At 39.1% G+C, this 23,167-nt stretch overlaps 1 protein-coding gene across 1 annotated transcript; it reads right to left on the bottom strand.

Moving 5' to 3' along the window:
* Window positions 1-16,019: 16,019 nt before the first annotated feature.
* LOC131251826 (triacylglycerol lipase OBL1-like) lies at window positions 16,020-21,657 on the bottom strand. The gene is made up of 5 exons (XM_058252788.1): window positions 21,309-21,657; window positions 19,496-19,725; window positions 18,811-18,844; window positions 17,325-17,941; window positions 16,020-16,417 (listed from the first exon to the last, which is right to left on the bottom strand). The coding sequence occupies exons 1-5, from the start codon at window positions 21,619-21,621 to the stop codon at window positions 16,160-16,162; spliced, it is 1,452 nt and encodes a 483-aa protein (XP_058108771.1). The 5' UTR covers window positions 21,622-21,657; the 3' UTR covers window positions 16,020-16,159.
* Window positions 21,658-23,167: the final 1,510 nt, after the last annotated feature.

Genomic DNA, 23,167 nt, shown 5'->3' on the forward strand with positions numbered 1-23,167 from the left:
CTTTCCTTCCTAACTTAGACTTTTTACGTACGGAGTATTTGAGGACGAAAATACCCCTGAACTGCAGTGAGTTGTACGAATGGTTCAAAGGAGATCAAAGTTTTATGGCCCCACGGTGATGTATGTATTATATCTACACCATTCATCTATTTTTAGAGATCATTTTAGAGCATTATCTACAAGTTAAATCATATCCAAAGATCATCTGGACCACACCATAAATAGCAGCAAAGATAATGATTTTCACCATTAAAAACTTTGTAGGGCCCACCATAATGTTTATATTCCATCTAATCTGTTCATAAGATCACAAATACCTGAATGAATTAGGATAAACAAATTTCATAATGATCCAAAACTTCTATGACCCCAAAAAGGGTTTCAATGGTAGATGTTCACTCCCTCATTACTTTTTACAGAGTGGTCCACTTTATAATCAGATCTGTCTTATTTTTCCTCTTAAGCCTTAAGACGAGCTCCCAAAATAGATGGACGGTTTGGATATAACAGATACCTCGTGATCAGACCCGCAGAACTTACTGACGTCAATACAACAGCTATATAGCTAGAGGTTGGCATTCCTGACCCGATTCGGTGGATCCGACCGGATCAGACTCGTTCCGAACAGAACCGATTGCCCAAATCGGGCTTGATCGAGTCTGAAAATCCAGATTCGGTCATTCTTCGGGTTGGCTCCGGGTAGAGGTCTATCCGGACAGATCCGGACCGAAAACCCGATCCGATTGGAACCGAACCAATCTGACCCGACCCGACCCGACCCGACCTGAGTGGACATGTATTATTACATTCGGTAAGAGAGAGAAATCTTTCATTTTTAATAAGAGAAAGAGCTTGAAAGACGGAGCTTTCGTGGAAGAGAGACAAAGCTCTACAAAGAGAGAGAGAGAGAAAGCGCTTTGAGAGACCTATATTCAGACAGAACGGATTGGCTACTCCCCCTGCCACCAGCTCTGTCACTGGTGGTGATTGCTCTGTGGGCCCCACCATGATATGTGTCTCATCCATTCCGTTCATCCATTTTTTAAGATCATTTTAGGTCTTGATCCCAAAAATGAGATGGATATAAATCTCAGGTCGATCACACCATAGGAAAACAATAGTGATTGGATATCCATCATTAAAATCCACCTAAGGCCCACTGTACTATTTATACGACATCCAATCTGTTCTTTAGGTCATGCAGGCCTAGATGAAGGGAATAAACAAAGATCAGCTTGATTCAAAACTTTTATGCCCCCCAAAAAGTTTTTATGGTCGACGCTCATTGAACATTGTTTCCTTTAATGTGGTCCACTTGATGTTGGGATATACCTGATTTTTAGTTTCGTATGATAAAATGATATGGACAAATAGATGGACGGAATGGATGAAACACATACATCATGGTGGGGCCCATAGAGCACCTAGTTGTTGTGGAGTTATTGGTACGTGAACAATAGTTGTAGCTGTCAGGATTTCAGCGTGAAAGACGGGTACTGACTCTCTTCGAGCTTCGAGTTGTACAAACGGTTCAAAGGAGATCAACGTTATATGGGCCCCACAGTGATGTATTTATTTTATCTATACTGTTCATATATTTTTAGAGATTATTATAGTGCATTATCTAAAAAATGAATAATATCCAGGATCATCTGGACCACATCGAAAATAGCAGTAGAGATAATGATTTTCATCGTTAAACAATTCATGCGGTCTACTTGATATTTAAATCTTTCTTATTTTTTGTCTCAAGCCTTAAGACGAGCTTGCCAAATGAATGGACGGTTTGGATATAACACATACCCTATGATCAGACCCGTAGAACTTGGTAACCTCAATACAGCAAAGTGCACCTAAGTATGCACTTTCCTGCTGTGCGAGTAACCTATGCCTCCAGCTCTGAGTTGTAAGAACAGTTCAAAGGATATCAAAGTTATAAGGGCCCATAGTGATGTATTTATTATATCTACACCGTTCATATATTTTTAGAGATCATTTTAGAGCATTTGAAGAAAAAAATAATCACATCTAAAGCTTAAATGGACCACACCGACAATAGTAGCGAGCATATCCGAGCCTTGCCCAATCCGATCCGATCAGGTTTTTTGATCGAGTTGGACCCGGATCGGATCAGGCCATATATACTTCGAATGGGTTCGAGTCCGGTGACCGGGACTCGGTCCCGGATCGAATCGACTTTGGGTCAGGCCGTTGATATTTAGGATCGGATCGGGTTGGACACAATCCGGTCCAACTCGGTTGGATGCCCAACTCTATATATAGCTAGTATGAGGTACACCAGTCAATCCGCTTACATGAAAAGCGGACGTGGATCTCTTGCAAAAGACTTTCACAGTAAGTTCCTGAGATGGGAACCCAGATGGGGCCCACTGTGATGTTTGTGAGAAATCCTACCCGTCCATCCGTTTTTTGAGTTTAATTTAAGACATGATGCCAAAAATGAACCGTTTCCAAAGCTCGAATGGCTGAAAACGTGATAATTGAATGTCCACAGTTGAAATATTCGTGGGCCACAGAAGTTTTGAATCATGCTAATATTTGTCATTTCAGTTCATCCCAGCAGTAATAAAGTTATTAACAGTATGGATGGTATGTAAACATCACTATCGAACCCAGGTAGGTTTCAACAGTAGGAATTTCCCTAACCATATTTTCCTTTAGCATGGCCCACTTGAGCCTTATATACGGTTCATTTTTGGCATCATGTCTGAAATGAACTCACGAAACTGATGAAAGGGTTGGATTTCTCACAAACATCACAGTGGGCCCCGTCTGAATTCCCAGCAGGAACTTGGGAGGAAATGGGCTATTTTGGTCCTCAAATGCACTGTCCGCATATGAAAGGTCTAGGTTGGTAAGATAAGTTATGGGTAAGCTAGTAAAAGGTGACGTCTACAGTGATAATTTCTCTATATATTTTGTTCTAATTTCGATATTAGTAAGAATCTTGTAACATGCATGCGTTTCACATGTTGATCTACTCCACATTTGCATCCACATGAAATGTGTTAATTTTATTCTTCTGCACATGACGAGATGTTTTTCTTTTTCTTGGTAGATGGTTGAAATATTGGTCAATGTGATGAAAAATTCTTGTTGAATAATGGTCGGAATAAATCTCTCTTACTCTCGTTCTCTCATTTTTTTGGAATTTATATTTTATCAAATGATATGAATGACTAGAAATTATTTGTAGGTGTTTTTTGAGGGATGAAATTATAAAAAAAATGTCATCATTTTTCTTTAGAAGTAGTGAAAGTCGAGACTCATACATCCCATCGAATGGATGAACCCCGCTGTGGTGATTACACGAATAAAACATAAAATTCATTAGATTATCAGATTGGCTACACTTGAATTAGGATATTTTAAGTTTGTGTATATTACTTTTTATAATTTAGCCAACTTTGATATGTCATATTTTTGGTTTGTTTAATAATTATATTGGTGTGCATTTATAGGACTAGTTGGATGTAAGATAAGTGATCCACAATTCTCGATTCTCCACTTCATTGTAAAGAAAAAATAAATTAGAGGAGAACTGTACTTTCTCTCATGAAAAAGCATTCCTTAAAGCACTATTTGGTAAAATTTAAAACCTAAATTAATTTTATAGTAATAACCTTCCTTTGTTATTATGCAAGGACATCAGGTTTTTTGTAAGGATTTTTTATGGAAAATTCCTGTGGAATCTGAATTTTATTAAATGTGCTTGCATTAGGAGGAGAAAAATGACCAAAATTCCTTATTTCTTTTTCTTTAAAAAACATGATAAATCAGGGACAGTGGGGTATCTGTGTGACATCCAACCCATCTAGTATATGGACCCACCATGATATTCACACCAACCAAAATAATGGAAGCCAATCAAATTATTAGGTGGGCTACATGTCCATTCAAAGAAGAAAAAAGGTGGGCCACATGTGAATTTGGATTTTTTGAGCAGTGTATATTGTTATATATGGTGTAGCCAACCTTATCATTTATACCTCAGATTTTTTATTTCTCTAATCATCATGGAAGAGTACATCTTCTATACGGCTTGGATGTTATACACGTACCATATTGGCCCCATAATTACCTAATTTACCACTTTCTACGAAAAATATAAATGAAGGCAATTCGGTAATTTACCCCTCAAAAGGAACTATTTAAAATTTTCAATTCCTTAAAAATCTTTGTTTGTAAGGAATTTTACAGTAAAAAACTTTCTTATTTTTAAAAATTTCTCACATTCATTGCACTTTGACTCTGAATTGGGAGAAGGTGGTGTTGGAACACACCAAAACCATCAACTTCATGTGATGTGGCCCACTTGGGTTTTAGATCAGTGTGATTTTGAATAACCTCTTCATCTGGTTGAATCCCACCTATAGCAGGTTAGATGGAATAAAGATATCATTATGGGCCCCACATATAAACCTATGGTTGATGGCCCGTTCCAAACGTTCTGTCCATCTTGGAGAGAGGAAAGACATGTAGTGAGATTTCTTATTTAAAAATAATAAAAATTTCAAATAACCCAAGTAGCCGGTACAAGAAATCAAGCTCATAATGAAAACCCATAGTTCAAAATCTTCCATGTGATGTGGTCCACCTGGTTCATGGATGGGGAAGATATTTTCCCACATGGCTCAACATCGAGGGACATTCCTAATGGACGGAGTAGATGTCAAATAGACGGTGAACCAGGTGAGCCCCACATAACATTGGAGTTGTATCAAGAGCTCGGTCATTAAAACAAATTAGCTTTTCCTGCCTTTCCTTTTTCACGTGGATTGCATGGGTCACATGTTAAAGATTGATAACTATAATATCATTCTAGCCCATAGATTTACAAAGCTTCTCTGTTTTCTTACCTTCACCTCCTTGCATGGAAGCCACTTCAACCTTTCCTAACTTTGTTTGGGCTACGATTCTCCAAATTCTTGTGTTTACTCTATCTTATCAAAGTGGAAGTGGCCAGCGATTCCAGGTCGCTCATTTCAACGCTCTTTCTTGACTCGTCTCTCTCTTGGACCATGTGATATTGGTCGACCAGGATCAAGGCTTTTGGCATTTCTATAGATGTTCATTTTGGTCACTGACCCAGAAAGGCTAACTATCCAGTTGATGAGCTGGCACGTTTGAGGAGTGCAGGGCAAGCGGATCAGTTTTTCCAGGCAATGGAAGACCTCCCCGCCAAGATTCGAGGCCTTCTTTTCTTAGACAGAACAGGTCCGGGCAGCCTCTGTATCGCCTAATTCCAGCTACCTCTTTTGCGCTTTTGAGTTGTCTTTTGTCTCTTTCGATAGGATCTAATGCTCTTTTCGTGGGGCCCTCCTGAATCTTAGGCTGTACAAAGTTTTTTGCTATAAAATATGAGGATTAAATTTAAAAAAAAAAAACACTACGATTCTCCAAATTCTCATGTTTACTCTGTTTGTGCGTCATGACCATACGACTTTGGTTAGCTCATTTTAGAACAAAAATGAATCAGATCCAAACCATTCATAAAATTATTCTACCAAGATTGATGGAAAGCATAAATATTATTCTAATCCAAAACTTTATTTGGATTTCAATGGTGGGCATAAATCCTCATTATTTCCTATAGCACAGCCACGTGAGTTTTACTTACTTCCTGTAGTAAAACTCACATGAGTTTTGGATTTATGCCTTATTTATATGGCAAAGATAGAAAAGGATGATATCCTTAGCCTTTATATTCAACATTTCAATGAGTTGTGGGTCTGCCTTATTCATTAGTTAAAGGATAGAACCCTAGGGTGGTTTTGTACATTGGTGGCCGTTTTCGGCTGTCCCTTACGATAGGCGCCCCCTAGGTTTTTTGCTACCAAGGGTAGCCCAAAATGTCTAGCTGGTTGTATAGCAATTACTTTTAAATGGAATACAAGTGATATTGGTTTTTAAAAAAAAGTTCAGGAAAAAGAAGAAGAAGAAGAAGTTAAAGGATAGAAAAGTGCAGTAGCCTTGTGGACCTTGAATTGGGACACCCAGCGTATGGAGTAAAGTTTGTGGGGCCCACCATGATTATGTCTTATCTATTGGGGGACCATGGAAGCACAAAGAGATGAATCTAGAAGAGTAATCCAATCACACAAAGCAAACGCAAAGATAACACAATGATTTAACGTGAAAAAAATTCTTGTAGAAAAAAATCACAGAACAAAGCAACATATGATCACTATAAAAGTAGAAATTACAAAGATAATGAGCTTACTCAATTCGTACAACCTCAAATCTCACCCTTGCAACACCCTTTAAAATTAACTTTTGAACAAATTAGAAAAACTAGAACTATCTTCCAATCCCGCTTACACTTATATATATAGCATATAGAAGGATCCCATGTAAAATCGGAAACAAATCCTACAAAATTTCACCTCTACGTAAATCCGCGCGATTCGATTATTGTTATTGAATATACTTTGATGTTATCGAAACTTATCTTTTGATGGCATCGAAGCCATGTCAATGGCATTGAACTAACACCTAAATTGTCCAAAGATAACATGAAAATTTGATTTTCTCTGATTGTATCGAGCCTTGTTCAATGGCATCAAACAAACGTTTGATGTCATCGAATACATACCGATGACATTGAAAAGACACCCAGTCAATCCAACGACCAACTAAAGAAAATCTGAAAAATTTCGATGGCATTGAATATGACATCGAATAGACTGTCGATGTCATCAACAAGCCCTATTTCTGACTTGATTTAAGGCATCAAAAACAACATTATATATGACGTTCATCTATTTTACCAACTCATTTTAGGGCATGAGCCCAAAATTAAAGCATATCCAAAGCTTAAGTGGACCACACGACCGGAAACAGTGTGAATTGAACCCCTACTGCTGAAAACTTTTTCATAACCATATCAGTTTTGGATCAAGCTAAGATTTCTGTTTTCCCTTCATTCATGTCTATATGCAGCCTTATAAATAGGTTGGATGACAAATAAATATCATTGTGGGCCCAGAAAGTTTCAATGGTAGATGTCATTATCCCCACTGTTTCCTTTGGCATGGTCCCCTTGTTATGCTTCAATTTTGAACTCATCCCCTAAAATGAGTTGGAAAAACCATAGGACAGCATAGCTAAAACGCAAACATTCACAGTGGGCCCCCAGAGTTTACTCAGTAGATATAGCTTACCGAGTTACTCAGCACGCAATCTGCGGCCCTTGGATTCAGCACTTCTCTTTTTTCTTACCATCACCTCCTAAGAGGGTGCAGGAGCATAATTTTAACTGTGACTGCTGGTTACAGAGAGTCCCTGTATGCAGAAGCTCTGTGGGGGATTATAGCTATGTCCGTATGACATCCACTCCATTCATTCACTTTATTGGATCATTTTAAAAACTAGCGGGCCATGCCACATTAAACAGTGGAGATTGAACTCCCACAATTGAAACCTCCATCGGGATTGTTATGGTGTGAATATACCATCCAATCCGTTCATAAGGTTATTCCACTAGAATGAACAGATGATGGTGCTCAATACAGATGTTTGGCAGGGCGCAACTGACTTGAATTTTGCGTCCACCTCATTTTTAGACTACCTTGTAAAATAGTCCATGTAGGCCGAGTCCTTGTGGGACCAACAGCCATGTAGGCCTGACATCTATTCTATGTAAAGTAGGGCAGTCAATAAGCCGGGCATGGGGTTGATGTCCCATGATTATTTCAACGGTAGGCTGATGCAGGGATGGACGTGATGAGGTCCAGCACTGTCTTCTTCAAGGGGGATAATTATTTGGAATCCACAAAACTTCTCTAAACTTCTCGGGAAGATGCCTTGAATCTTTGAGGAAAATAAGAAAATAAAAATAATTCTAAAAATTCATAATAAATTGATTGATGATTAAAACAAGCTTATAACATTATTAAATAATGACATGAAACTTAGTAATAAGTTTCGGAATTAAACATATGTGGGTTGGATTAAACTATCCAAATTTTTTATCATATGGTAAAAAATAAATCAAAGTAATTTTCTAATAGGATGGTTGGTGGACGTTTAACAGACCATTAAAAAGAAAATTAATTTCGATGGCTCATGATCTAAGAATTAAATTGAAACAATTTTCTAATTGGATGGTTTGTTGGACACCTAATGAAAATAAAAGTAGTAAAGTCCAAATTCAATAAAAAAAAATGTAGATTATTCCGATGATAAGTTAATCTAATCAATCGGATCTCGAGGTTATGACCTACATACACTAACGTGGGTCCCACAATTTGGACGGTTTTGTTTTAGTTAGATCCCTCAACGTGCACAGCTGCTGATGCCATGCTTGTGAACCGTCCCAAGGAGTGGATGTGGGTCCCACTAACGTGCGGCATGGGAACACAATATAAGATCCGTGTCCCTCACTAATTAATGATCCTTTAGACAGTTTATCAAAAAGCCTGTTAAAGGTTCTCTTCTCACGTGGAGATTGTGGGATACCGTGAGATCGTGGGATATACCGTGAGATCGTGTGGTCGGTAGGCACGGGGTAATAGCTTAGTTGGTGAGTCACTGACCGTGGGGCCCACTTAGATGTATGTATTGTATATCCATGTTAGGAAGCGTGGAAGGTGAGCCCTCAAGATCTGACGGTATACACGAGTTTTGGAACCCTTACAAAGTAGAAGATTAATGCTTCAACGGCCCGCCTATTTATTACTGGAGCATATGGATCTATTCACACCTCTGATCCTATGATATAGATGGCCCCGGATCACAATTTATGGATTAGATCGTCCTAAGGACAAGCCAAAATGGACAAATTATAGTGCACGCTATATATCTCTGTATACCTACGGTATTTCTAATTATTCATCTTACGAGAGAGAGAGAGAGAGAGAGAGAGAGAGAGAGAGAGAGAGAGAGAGTGTAACAACCTATTTTATTTGATTATTTTATTTTTATTTTTATTTTTATTTTTTCACCACCTGGCCCACCTAATCTTTGATTTTGTCTCAACTAATGTTAGATGTCGTAATTGGGTATGTAGAAAAGTATGAACGGGATGGATTTCCCTTATTATCTTTGTGGGGCCCAGTTTCTAGTATGTATGTACATAGGTGTGGATGCAAGTGAAGTATACCGGATTCAACACCCAGTCAAAGGGGATGTTAACCCGTGTTTTTTTCAAAAAGGAGAGAATTTCTCTCACTTTCATTCTCCCGCTCAAACGAAAATTCAAACGGACGGTTGTCCGCTGAATGATGATGACCCACCTATCATTATGATGTTGGTAGATCTGAACCGTTGATCTCGTTCAGATGGCACCTTTGACCAAACCCTGACCACTTTCACACGTTAGAACACATGTGTGAGTGCACGATCAATGGCATTAGAAAGACGTATGTGTTGAAATTCTAAGAACGGAATCAAATTCTGTTTTGCCACGTTGGCAATCCGTTTTGTGAGGCAAATATCTATTCGTAGCCGTCCATTCCCAGTTCATCTAAACCGTAGGAAAATCCTTGCAGTTAAAGAATCGTAACAAACAAAAGGTGGAAAGAATATTGCTAGTTTTAGCAATACAGACGCCCTAGAAAAGATCTAAGCCGTAGGACTGTCATCTGAGCAATCTCAAGCGTGCATTTCAAATTTATAACGAGTCTAGAAACTTCGCTTTGAAGGGATTAGGTTTTTTTTTCTGTTGAGTTTTATTAGCCGCTTTAAGAAAGAAACTCCAAACCATCAACGTGTTAAGGGTTTCCATCCAAAATGTGGGTCCCACATGCATTCCAGCGTCCATCTAAGTCATCCAATCGAGTCAGATCATATGATGATCCGTCAACCCCAAGTTTGCCATTAACGTTAGAGTCATCTTCTCCGTCGGGTTGAAAAACTCACCATCCGTATGTGGGGTCCGTTTGTCGATCAGGTGCGTCTATTTGAAGGGTCTTGCCATTTGATAAACATCCCTAAACTCTGATTATGGTTCTACAACATGTCTGACCATGCTAATGGGTTATTTGTTAACCGAGTCTAGGTGAGTTTTAGTTTAAAACTCAACTAATTATAGGATTAGTTACAGAACCATCTAGAGTTAGACTGATGGTTATAAATACCCCATTCCTCTTCTTCTTTAGTGCTCTTCAATTCAAAGAAAAATCAGAAAGAGAGGGAGTGGGAGTGGGGCGAGTTAGTGCGTCTGAGTCGATCTATACCGAGTCGACTCAGCCTGGGCGACTCTCATTATCAATTTGAGTTTATTCATGGACAAGATGTTGTCTGAGGAAAGAGGAGCAAAGGAGGGGGAATGAGAGCTGAAAGTTCTTGTGGAGGCGAGTGGTGTTGACGAGTTACACTGACTCGTTGGTATTGCACTCAATCTGGAGTGTTAGTGCGTCACACGAATCGCTCAAGTGTCATTAGTGCAGCTGGTCGTGGAAAGCAAGTCGATCTGTGAGATTCTCCATTTGAGGTAGGTACATCTTAACATTCTTTCTCAAACTCGAAAATCGACCGAGTTAGGTTGTTCCAATGGGGTTAGTGCCGAGTTTTCAACTCGTGCTAGTCCATTGTTTACTTTGATAATTTGTGCTAACTCAGTCATAAACTGGGTTCAACTCATGTAAAATAAGGGCTGAATCAGCGGTTCGACTCAATTTATCTTGAACTGAGTTACACTCAGTTGATGACTGAGTTATCATGTTTAGATCTGCTGAATTGCAGTTGCAGTTAGCTTGGTTTAGGAATCATAGTTCAACTCACTGATTCATTTTTAATGTATTAGCTAACTCAGTTAAGATCTGAGTTACCTAGTGATGTTCCACGCACTCCACTGAGTCACTGACTCGGTGATCCAGTGATTTGTATTATAATAGTGTTGAAACTAATTCATGCACGTCTTCCTAAAACCAAATCTCAGGAAAAATTCACCTGGTGAACTGAGTTCTTGATCTTGTTTTGGTGACGACACCGAGTTAGATCAAGCCTCGACTAGATCTTGACACTTTGTAGGTCTTGAGTTGATTTTGATCTAAATCAACTCGGATTAGGGGTGAGCTATTATTATCCCTTCGATTCCAGCTAGGATGTTGATTTTTACTTAATAATTTGTTGATTAGTTCTACTTGGTTGTAGGGGTTTGGATCCTCACCAATTTCTTCTTCCTTTCTTACCTCTTAGTAAGAGAGATCCAAAGCTTAAGGTGAGATCTACCCTTCAAGCTTCTTTCACAATAGTAGCTTAGGCTTATTTCAATTATGATAATCTTATTAGAATATTCATTTTAGTAATTTCATTACATAATCTCTTGTCTAGTGTTTGAACATGATAATATAAATTGTTTGTGTCACATGTACTCTTATCCTTGTAAGATGAACTCTCCTTTCTAATTCTTATGGTGTAGAAAGATTTCCTACAACTAATGTACTCATGCTTATAGGTAGTTTTTGTTACAATTATAATGTGGGGGATTTTTGGAATGAAAATCAATGTGTAAAACATAGAGATAAGATTTGTAATTGGAGATAATTTAGTATCATGTGGCATATGCTTAGTTCATTGTATAGGTTGTAAATAGAAAAGAGTTTGCCAATGTGTGGCATAGCATGCATATATTATGGCGTGATTATATTGGAATTGTATTGGAATCATAAAACTTCATGTATGAAGAATGATCCTTAAATTGGTGGCCTCATTATGAATCAATTGATTACATTTACCATCTTGGGAATATTTGAATTAGATTTGAAGATGGTGTCTAAGAGTGGACTTAGTGTCCTTAAGGGAATATGGATTAATGTTAGCGGTTAATGGAAATGATTTGAATATATTGATCACTTGAGAATTATAGTATTAATGTGGCCACTAGTTGTAAGGATGTACAATAATGGCTGATTGTGAACCGGATTAATAAAGGACAGGTAATCATGCATACATTGCATATGGGCGTTATCGGGTGCCTGGTCAACTGTTTGGAAAGACCAGTGTACTGTTCGAATGACCCAAATATCATACCAATGGGTCGACTGTTTGAAAGACCCATTCTTTGCATGGATGAGCCAACTGTTTGAAAGGCCCATCCGATGGCCAGCTGGATGTGCATCCCCAGGCTGAGGTGCATTTCATACATCCATTCATTTTAAAAAGATTATCTTATAAAATGTTGCTTTGCTTGATTGTTTGATTTGAAATATCCTAATTACTATGTTCGATTGAAATCTTGGGGGGTGTTTCTCATTGAGATGGCCACTCATGTATACTATTGTGCAATTGCACCAACCGTAGGTGTCGTAGATGAAGAAGCGGTACCCATGAATGAGGAATCGACAACTGACGTTAAAGAGAAATGGCCATATTGGTCCCAAGAGGTGTTGGACGAATCACAAGCCAAGATCAGGCGCGATGGATCTTGTACTTGGGTGGAGACTCCTGATCATAACTGATATAATTTCCCTATTAGTTTTTCATTTGCGTTGTATAAGCCCTATGGGCCTTTACTTGATTGTGTTTGGATGTGGACTCCATATTTTACATATGCATGGTTTTCATCTCTTTTTGGATGTGATGCCACTCTTAAATGTTTTTCCATTCGCTTGGATGAAATTCCTTCTTCATAGTTAACATCCCGATTTTTGTGCACGAGTGTCAAACTCATGCTATGAAATCCGGGGCGTTACAGAGAGAGAGAGAGAGAGAGAGAGAGAGAGAGAGTCCCATGCTTTATACAGGAAGGGATGAGAATTTGGATGACATCCGATCATATCCTTATTTCCCATTAAAAATCAAATTTAAAGTTTTTTTTTTTTCAACACATGCACACACACCCTACACACTCACGTTGGTGGAATTTCACCACCCATGGGTACTCGAACCCTTGACCGGGAGTTGAAACTCTTGAAAGTCTACCACCCGAGCAAGAGTAAGGACCCTAGTGATTGCTCACCAGTGGACGCCACAGGCCTACGTCCAACAATCCATGTTGTCCATCTGTTTATTAGATCATTTTAGGGCATGAACCTAAAAACGAAGTAAATTGAAATCTCGGGTGGACCACACTAAAGGAAACAATGATTATTGTACGAACACCATTAACATTCCTAAGGCCTACTTCAATGTTTATTTGTCATTTAACATGTTGATAAGGTCACACAGACTTAAATGAAAGGAAAACATAAATATCAGCTTAATCCAAAACTTTTGTTGCCCACAAAAAATTTTTAATGATCAATATGACTGTTCCATGTAGTCCACTTGAGACCTAAATCTATTTCATTTTTTAGCCATGCTCTAAAATGAACTTTAAAAAAAATAAATGGACAACATATACCCATTGTTAGGGACTCACCCACTAAACTATGGACTCACCTGATTTGCACCCATCCAGGTGATATATTACAGAAAAAGTATGTTTCCCTCTCACCCTTACTTTTTGAAAAAAAAAAAGATTAAAAAAAAAAGAAAAGAAGAAGAACGAGGATATATTCATTATATGGGAGAAAATATATAGAGGTGTTTTCTGCGGAACTAACAACAAAAAATGAAATAAGCCTACCTATTGTGAGAAAACAAAAAGACAAAGCCCAAAGCAATTTAATCATCGGGTGGTAGACTCTTAGGAGTTTCAACACCCGGTCAAGGGTTCAAGTATCCATAGGTGGTGAAATCCCACTGCCGCGTGAGTGTGTGGGGGTGTGTGTGCATGTGTCAAAAAAAATAAAATAATAATAACTAAAATATCATTCCTTAGATTTTTAAGTCCCACCCTATCTAGAAATAAAAACCCTTCGGTGATAATGAACCTGATGATCCCAAAAGCTTGCACGATCGGACAGACTACACAATGTAAGTTGGCAGACCCAAAAATAAAATGAGGGTCCAGCCATTCATAACTTTAAAGCCCATAACTATTGCTATTAGAGCTTATAAAAGTGAAATCTGGCTCCAAACAGCCAACTTAAATTGATGGACCTTTATAAAAGTAAAAATGGACCGTCTCTTAGCAACGATCCGTCAAAACCATAATAGGAGAGGAAAGCAACTAATCCATCCCTATGGTGGTCAGATGAGAACCCAGTGGCCTTATCTAATACCTATAAGTCCACACGTGACATAGGAGTATTGTGCATCTGAACTGTGTATCAGGTGGGCCCCACGGCATAGATGGCCGACTCATCAAGTGGGCTGCTCTAATATTACTACAATGGGTGGTGTAAAAAAAAACAACTATGGATGGTCCACATTCAAGTTCAAGGTACAGATGGAGCCCACGTGGTAAGTGGACCAGTCAATCAAGATTTTGCTTTTAGTGGTGTAATTTGTCTTGTATTAATGAAGGAGAGCAAAAGATATAAAGTGAAGCATACCAAACACGTAGCTGCAAATGGCCACGTATCTGCATCTATATCAATTCGTAAACGTGTGTTGAGTAGGATATCAGCCCCACATATCTCATAAACTACGTGCAAGCATATCAGCCCTACATCTCCCAGTATTTCACAGAGCATCGCGCGCGTTTTCAATAACTCATTGACTTTGAAGAGCTTTGGATCCAGATCTACACGCCTGCACATGTGCCAGGCTTCCAGCACGGGACCCCATGGTGGTAGATCCAATCCGTCATGTGTGTTCATCTTTCTAGATTCTATAATACAAAAATAAGTCGGATCTAATAAGTGGATGGCTGAAGTAAACATTGCCAAGGTTTTCTAAGCCAGCCATTTTCTAATATTGCGACCCACCTAATGGGTAGACCAAATTGATTTTGAGGCCAAATCATCTGGACATCCATACCATCTGATGGACATTAAGTGGGCCATACAGCATTAGAAACTGGAGCGTGAGAACATGTTTTTTTTTTTTTCTTTATTTATTTTTAATTTTTTTAAAAAAATTAAACATGAAAGTCTCCTCATAATTCAATCAAACACGAGGTCATTCATATTAGCAAGGGCGTGTATTCCGTTAATGCATATGATTAGGATAATGCAGGCATGCCAGATGCATACTTGACTGAAGTTTAATTGAATGTTAACGCCTTGCGTTAAGATAAACCGATTAAGACCGAATTCAAGGACTTGGCTACCCTTTCAACCAGCAATGGTTAGGCAATTTTAAAAAGATAAGGATTAATTCTTTCAAATAGATTTTTTTTTTTTTTTTACCTTAGTTTTAGGACTTTTTCTTTCAGTATAATTGTAGCTGTAATTTCACAATAAAAATAATAATAAAAAATAAAAGGCGAAGATATTTAATTAATAATCTTTTACAGTATCCATACTCACGAAAATAATTTTTTCGTTGTAATTGTAGGCCACGAATAAAATGCCAAGGTGGTGGTGGTTCTATTGGGAAAGGCATTTTCTATCCATGGTGTTGCACTGAATCGTGGGACTCACTTCTTGAAATCAAGAACCCAACAGAAATTATGAACGGTTTATATTTATCGTTCACATGCATCCCACATGATTAATGGATCCCCGGTATGATCTTGGCCCAACATGTTCATGGTGGTCCCAATCTGATAAATGGCCTAGATGGTGCACACGTGCACTATGTAAGGCATGTCTAGATTTTGAACATGCATGCCCCTGTCTGTAGTGGGAGTTGTGAATCCCTAGATTTTGAATTTTAATAGGGTACATTAAAGAACGTTCTTCGGTAAATATTTCAATTTAAGAGCTATGGTCTTCTGGATATCCCACGACCAAGGTGAGGCCCATCATATAAATGGTTTGGATTATTGAAACATAGCATCCAAAGGCTATAATCCTCCTACAGCCATTGGTTTGGATGTAGAGATATGAAAACCAGAAAACACATGCATTGCGTTCAGGCACCCATGTGATGTGCATGAATCCCAAGTAATAAGAAGAAAAAACAACCCAATAGTGGCCCATTTCAATTTCAGAGGTGAGGGGTGCACGGTAATCTGAACCGTCCATCCTTCTGTCTGCAATACGGATAGGCCATTAAGAGAGAGAGAGAGAGAGAGAGAGAGAGAGAGAGAGAGAGAGAGAGAGAGAGAGTGACGGAGGAGATGGTACCTTTAAAGAAGGGCAGCTTTGGAATTTCATAAATTAGATAGAGATGCACAGTGGCATATTTTATTTTACAGGAAAAGTAACCATGCAAAAGCTACCGGGCTTCTTAATGAAAAGACAGAAACACCCCTCACGCCTCACACCATTTCTTTCACAGACTTGGATATTTTCCCAAGCCTTGCAGCATTCACATAGTCCCTTGGGCTGTGGGAGGCAAGACCAGGAATGATCAGGCCCACCAACCTGAAAGCAGTGGAAGTCCCACTTTCCTTGAAATCTGGACCCCTTGTTTTGCCCAAAAAGAGGGACTTGATCAGATCTGACCATGCATGGTAGTACTTTGACAGAAGGTATATGGGATTGAAGTAGTTCTTGTTGGGCGCCTCCCTCATCACCTGTCGTTTCACGCAAATGAATGCACATCAATACAAATGAAGTGCTATCCGAGTTTCATCCGGACACTTGAACAATCCGATCTCTTGATCTGGACTGTCCATCAAGTCCAGGACACATTTTATGGTCTACCCAATACAAATCATGCCCATTGGACGGTGCATTCCATTTGTAAGTTGTCCTCTAAAAAAATAATTATAGCCACACGATGTTTCGTGCCATGGATGGAATGGTTAGGATTGCCTGATCAAACTGATTCTTTAGAACAACAGGTGATACATGATGTGCCCAAATGATTAAATGGCTCAAATGGTTGACTGGACCTACTTTTATGTAAAACAACTCTTGGCCGTTCAATTCATATGTTATCAATTGCTTGAGTGATCCCACCATAACATGCCATGTCAAACGATGGTGCAGACCAAGGCTCGTACCTAGGGCCGTCCATGGGCTGAGCCCGAGGCTGTGATTTTACTCGGCCCATTGACAGTCATGCTAACAGACCATCACACAATTTGGCCCACTTCAAGTAACTTGAGCCGTTGATGAGGTGGAGATCATTGGGCTAAATTCTCCTAATCACAGCCATCCAACAAAAAGTACAGATGAACAACCTGGCCCGGGTATGATCGGGTCCAACCTTTGAAATTTGAACTTTGGTCCGAGTACATGCGGGCCCAAGTCCATTTCGATCCCTAATGAAAATGGACACTTAAAATCAACCATACCCGTATAAAGGGCCCAGATTGAATCTCTAAGATCATCCAATCGGGAGGTTCGACCTACCATATGAATGGTCGAGATGAGATTAAACTGGGCCCATCACATTTACAGTTTGTTGGACCAAGCGAAAGGTACATTTCCTCTTAATCTAACCATTGATTTAGAAAATAAAAAGAAGATCTTTACCTTTCCATCATACCAGCTGTTGAAGTAGATGCACCATCCATAGTGCTTGTATTCAAAGAATGGACCATCAAAGGGCACCCGAGGGACCACATCATAACTGTACACCACCCTATAACACAACTTTGAATTCAGATGTGTTTCCACATAGGAAGCAAAGGTCTCATCTCCAACCCTAGGCTGCCCATAGGTCACGATGCCCCACAGGCTATTCAAAATGGTAGTCTCCTCATGTAAAATGAGTATAGAAGGAAAGATAGCCGCGAGTGCGCCACCTAAGCTATGCCCTGTGACCAGTATCTTAGCATTCTTGTGCTTTAGGAGCAATGACTTGAGAGTGTCCCTTATGATGTAGTAGGCTAAGGGCTTGTCTTTCTCCCCTTGGTAGTCCTTGGGCCATCCCTTTAGGTAGTCCTTCTCATCTTGGAGGCCTAGACCTTTCATGAAGCCGAGATGGGCTTGTCCCATATCGCCCATGCTGATAAAGGAAAGGTCGACGTCGGTCGACCAGTCTTTGGCATTGAATGGCTCGGTGCCACGGAAGGCTACGACAATCATCTTCGCGTCCTCTGGCTGGTCGCAGAATATGAAGGCTTGGGTGCCTTTGACCTCGTCGAACACTGCAAGGCGTGGTTTTATCAGTGGGGTTGAAGTGAATTCAAAAAATTGGTGAGTTGACTCGGAAGATACCGAGTCAACTCAGTTCCACCACATCTCATGATGACATGACTACTCGTCTAGTTAACTCGCTTGAGGCATTGAAAGATTCGAAAAGTATTAGCCAAGATCATAATGTAATCAAGGGGTCGTTTGGCACCATGGATTTGAGGGATTTCAAGGGGATTATAAGGAATTTCAAATCCCGGATATCACCTCAAAAAGGAGGTTTGAAATAAAAGCTTCAATTATATCTAAAATCCTTTCCAGAGTTGCATGTGTAACATGTGTGTCATTAGGTTATTAATTTATTGGGCACATGACCCATTGATGATATCCTATAACAATCAGATTATCAATTGTATCACTATAATTACGTTAATATGATGATTTGCTTGTCCAAACATTGTCCATATAAATCAATGGTTAAAAATAATTGGTTAGACACTTGGATGTAATATTGTATTTGTGGCTCATCTAAGACTTGGAATTTGATTATTTTCAGAGAAAGTATATATTTCAACGTGCTTATTATAACCATTGTGTCAAACGTTACATACTTATATTAATTAGTGATATTGAAGTTGATTTAGTAATTAAATTAAAACCCTGTAAATAAATTATGCATAATTACTTTTGGATTAGGGGGGATTTTGAAACCAGGATGCCAAACACAACGGGAGGATTTCGATCCCAGGGGATTTCAAATCCAAGGGTTCTGATTCCAAGGGGTTCCAAATCCACCATCCCAGAAACATGAAGTCGAGTAAAACGAGGGTATTTTCGTCATTCGAAAAGTCAAGGGTAATTTCAGTCCCTCGACAAATCTTACCATTCCAGCAGTCATAGAATCCCACGAATTGCATCTGCACCAAGACAAAAGTGTAATTTAGACAACCCACGAGACTGAATTTATCGATAGAAGAGAAGAAAAAACTAAGATACTCTAGCAGCGTATGACGGTTCATACTCGTGAACTCAGAAATTGTACACTTATCAAATACATTAAACTGTAAATGTCGAAGATCCACTTTAGATAATTAATGACCTAAAAATTATGGCAAAACGAATGATTGGTGGACATCTGATGGACGTTTTAAATGAAAAACCATAGTCAGCGGTTCGGATTCATAAATAAATGTCCACCGATCAACCTGATTTTGGGCATTGGACGGTTTGATTTAAGATATCTGTAAATTGGATGAACTGGCTTGTCAGGCTTTTGGGCACTAGGAAAGAAAATAACACATACCAAAAAATTCATATATAAGAAAATCTATGGAAATGAATCCTTAAACAACTTGTCTATTTCAGCTTGTGCGATTTCTATGAAAATATAGAATTATCAATGTTTTTTTTTTTAAAAAAAAAAAAAGATCTCTCCAGCAAATTTTTATTTCTTGGGTTTTAGAGATGAAAATATGAGAAAAAAGAAGTTAATTTTCTACGTGTAGTGGTTGTTGTACGTTGTCCTTTTCAAATTGATGAAAATGCTCCGAGGAACTTCAAGATAATACCTGCCAGTGTTTGGTGACGGCATTCTTCACGTAGGCTTCATTCTCGTAGACTACCTTAGAAGCCATCATGCAAAGATCCAAGAGCTTGATATTGTTGGCACTGTCCACGGGACCCATCTGGGGTAGATAACTCAGTAAGGACGAGGTTTTATACAGATCCAACCGTCCATCAATGAAGCCGAGTGCTGATCTGTAATCTGCTGAGTCCTTTTTGGGAGTTACGACTGACCCTGTTGAGAGAAACCAACCATTCATGAAAACCTATTTCATGATTAAAAAGAAAAATGATATTAAAACCCAGCAACAACCACATTTTCTCTCATGTATGCAGATATACATGTGTATTGTATCAGAACTTTCCCATGCATTCTGTTGTAGTTGGACTTGGATAATCCATACCATCGATCTGGACTGTCCATCTTTCCTGAGCCATGCCACTCTTCATAGGCTAAAAAAAATATACTGATTAGATGATCCAACCGTCCAGTAAATGGCATGAAAAAAATGGATGGATAAATCGATCTTAGAAGATAGGTCCAGTTGTGGATGATTAGGATTACTCCCATTGAGATTTTTTGCTCAGTGACCAACGAAGGTGGACCGGACCTAATGGACGGTCCAGATAAGCGATCAGTGCCCATGTAACTACGCTATTTGTCAAGTAAGAGGAGTAGTAATATGCAGGTGATGTGCATAAAAGTTCAATGCATCTTCCATCATCAATGTACACGTGGAAAATATTTCTAGTGATCTGGAGCGTTGATCTGATGGGCCACCATGTTGATGACCATAAACAGATATCACAGTCATGGGCACGTTTTATTTTTCTTTGACATATTAATGCCCACACAAATTGCATGATTGGAACATATTAAAGGGAAATGGTGTCAGAGGAGCCTATCTACCATACACGTGGCAAGAGAGACAGTTGATCGGAGCCGTTCAGCCTGTGGAGCCTACGATTGATGGTCCAAGGGTAAAAAATACGACTAAGATAGTCATCCCACTTTTCCCACTGCAAGCCACCGAATGAACGGTGACAAAAAGGTGTTAGTTAATGGTCCGTAGGGAATGGATGATCGGGATCTACTGTCTCCCCTACCTCGCTTACGATGTGCTGGCTTTATGATCTCGTTTCCTTGTATAGATTTACAGGGCCCACCACATGATTCCCACGTGCACTTAGTATAATTTTCGGAGAAAATATATGATACGTGGCCCTCGATTCTTTGGCAGGTACACGGGTTTTCAGTTCTGACAAGTGGGGCTCATGGTTTCGTAATCCAGACCATTGGTATGTTGCATCACACCATGGATGGATCGAGGCCCGAAAACTAACAGTTTAGAAGATCTTGGCCATTAGGTTTTCTGTTGAATGTGAACCGTTGCTGAACTAAGGGGGTGAAACACGGAGAGGAATTGTAAGGGGGCGTTTGGTGCAACTCGCAAAGCTGCACCTGTGAGGCCTGATATGGTGATCAAGATCGTTATCTCGTGGGACCCACTTGAATGGAGGTGCCCAAAGTCAGATCAACGGTCTGGATCACCGAATAACCTTGAGCCTCACATTCCTCGTGAAGCTTTTCGAAATTTCTACGTGCATGTTATCGGGTATTTACAGATGCACACGTGCAAACAGAAGATTCTACATGCATGAAAAATGAGTCTCAGGGGATTTGATTAGATGAAAATCTCTCTCTCTCTCTCAAGAAATTTCTTTTTTTCTATTTTTTTGTCTTGAAAAATTTTTTTTTTTAAAAATGGACGGTGGAGGTAAGAAAATGGAGGGTGGGTGAGTAATGTTGTGGATAACCTGTAAAAACACGGAAAATGAGGGCAAAGAAGCCGCCATTAAGAGAGAACAAGTTCAAAATGAACTCGAGGACTTCACCGAACAAAGCTAAGGGCTTCTCAATCAAAGACAATATCTTTTGTAAGAGAAAGGTTAGTCCAACAAGCAACCAATTAACTCTAACATTCTCAAGCTTGAGCTTGGTTTCATGAGTTGTTTCTATGAAATTGCAATCTGATAGCTTTCTCTTGAAGAGACACAGGCTAAATATTTCAAGCAATCCTGCTTTCTCAGGGTGAAATATCATGTAGCCAGAAGATTTTGGAGAAGCCATTTTGGTAGAAAGGGAGAGAGAGAGAGAGAGAGAGAGAGAGAGAGAGAGAATGTGTTATGGAAAGCCCTGGGTTTTGGGTCTTGTTATATAGACGTTTGGGCTTTCCACGTGAAACACGAGTCCATCAATTTGGTATTCTTTATTTATTTATTTATTTATTATTTCTTTCTTCTTACTATATATTGTTAGTTGTACCAATATATGGGTAATTTCGTGGGTGGTTGTGCTTGTCCCATATGCTCCTTCACCAGACATGCCAGCTTGCCTATCCTGTGGGGCATCGAATAAGGTGGGGCCCATCACGAAGTCGATAAAAAAATGATCTCATTTGGTGGGCCATACGCAGATGTGGCTGAATGTGAACCAGAGGCTGCTTTTCTTAAACTGGTAATTGATGGCTCTCTTAAACTTGTAGTCGATTCTCAAAGTGGGTTATCCTGATAGACGGTTAGATATGGCCGAACCTTAAGTGTTGATTCACCCGGCCGGTTTGACCCGTGTTGATAGGTTGGATGCCATACACACCATAGTGGTTCCACACGTAAACTAATCGTATGCATGCATCCAGGGAATGGTCGCACGGACTACTCACTAACCTAGGGAAGGGTGTGATCACTCTCAATTAATAAATATCTTAAATTCACAAAAGTTTTTCAAATCCATGAGGAACAAAAAAAAAATAATCTAAAAAACTTACTAATTAAATCAATTAATAAAAACAGGTTTAACATTCTTAAATAATTCTAAATAATTCCTTAAATGTAATTAAAAAAGTCCTAATCAAATGAGGAATTAAATTTCAGAAAACATGTAATTTTCCAACGACTTGCCAAGTCAATTTGTCTAAATGACTCATAAACATCCATAGACAAACTGAAAATTCTGTGAAATTTGACCTTTTAATCCGATCTATTGACCTCTCGAACAGTACATTTCGACCAGCCGAGAGATCTATTAATCTATCTAAATTGGCATAAAACATTACATTTCGACCTGTCGAGAGATCTACCAATCTATCTAAATTGGCATAAATCACCTAGAAGCGATCTGAAATTTCATGGCAGAATTTCAATCTGTCAATCAAATCTGTCCACCAGTCGGATTGTAATGAACTTTGTCAAATTCTGCTAGGGTTCTTGCGGTCCATGTGTGTTATAGGAAGGTTCTTGATGCACATCCTACATCAGTCACCTACATGGTGATGCCACTATTATACTTACATAACTTCCAATTCCATCATGCATCCCATGGTCTAAATGGGCCACGCCAAGGGATATAAAAATACATTTTATATATAACTATGGGCATTTTGAAAATTTTGAAAATGTGCCTAGTTAACAATGTGCAGTTAAGATTTCACCCATGAATGCAACTCATTGGTTGAGATTCAAACCACTTCACTTCTTTTAATATGGGTAGCCATCCATTTCATTCCTCCATGCCTAGCACACATGAAGAGGAGGTTTTGTAGTACTTCGTAGGGTCATATATGTAAAATCCAATCTGTCCATCAAGTAAGAACCATCATTTTAACCATACATGCAAA

This window comes from Magnolia sinica, chromosome 7 (assembly GCF_029962835.1).
Source record: "Magnolia sinica isolate HGM2019 chromosome 7, MsV1, whole genome shotgun sequence".
NCBI classification, from domain to species: Eukaryota; Viridiplantae; Streptophyta; class Magnoliopsida; order Magnoliales; family Magnoliaceae; genus Magnolia; species Magnolia sinica.

Excerpts from the sequence above, each read along its gene's own strand:
- LOC131251826 (XM_058252788.1), bottom strand. The coding sequence starts at position 21,621 with ATGGCTTCTCCAAAATCTTCTGGCTACATGATATTTCACCCTGAGAAA. Across the intron at positions 19,726-21,308 it reads CATTTTCCGTGTTTTTACAG|GGTCAGTCGTAACTCCCAAA; the intron begins GTTATCCACAAC and ends TTCTCTCAACAG. Across the intron at positions 17,942-18,810 it reads ATTCTATGACTGCTGGAATG|TGTTCGACGAGGTCAAAGGC; the intron begins GTAAGATTTGTC and ends CACGCCTTGCAG.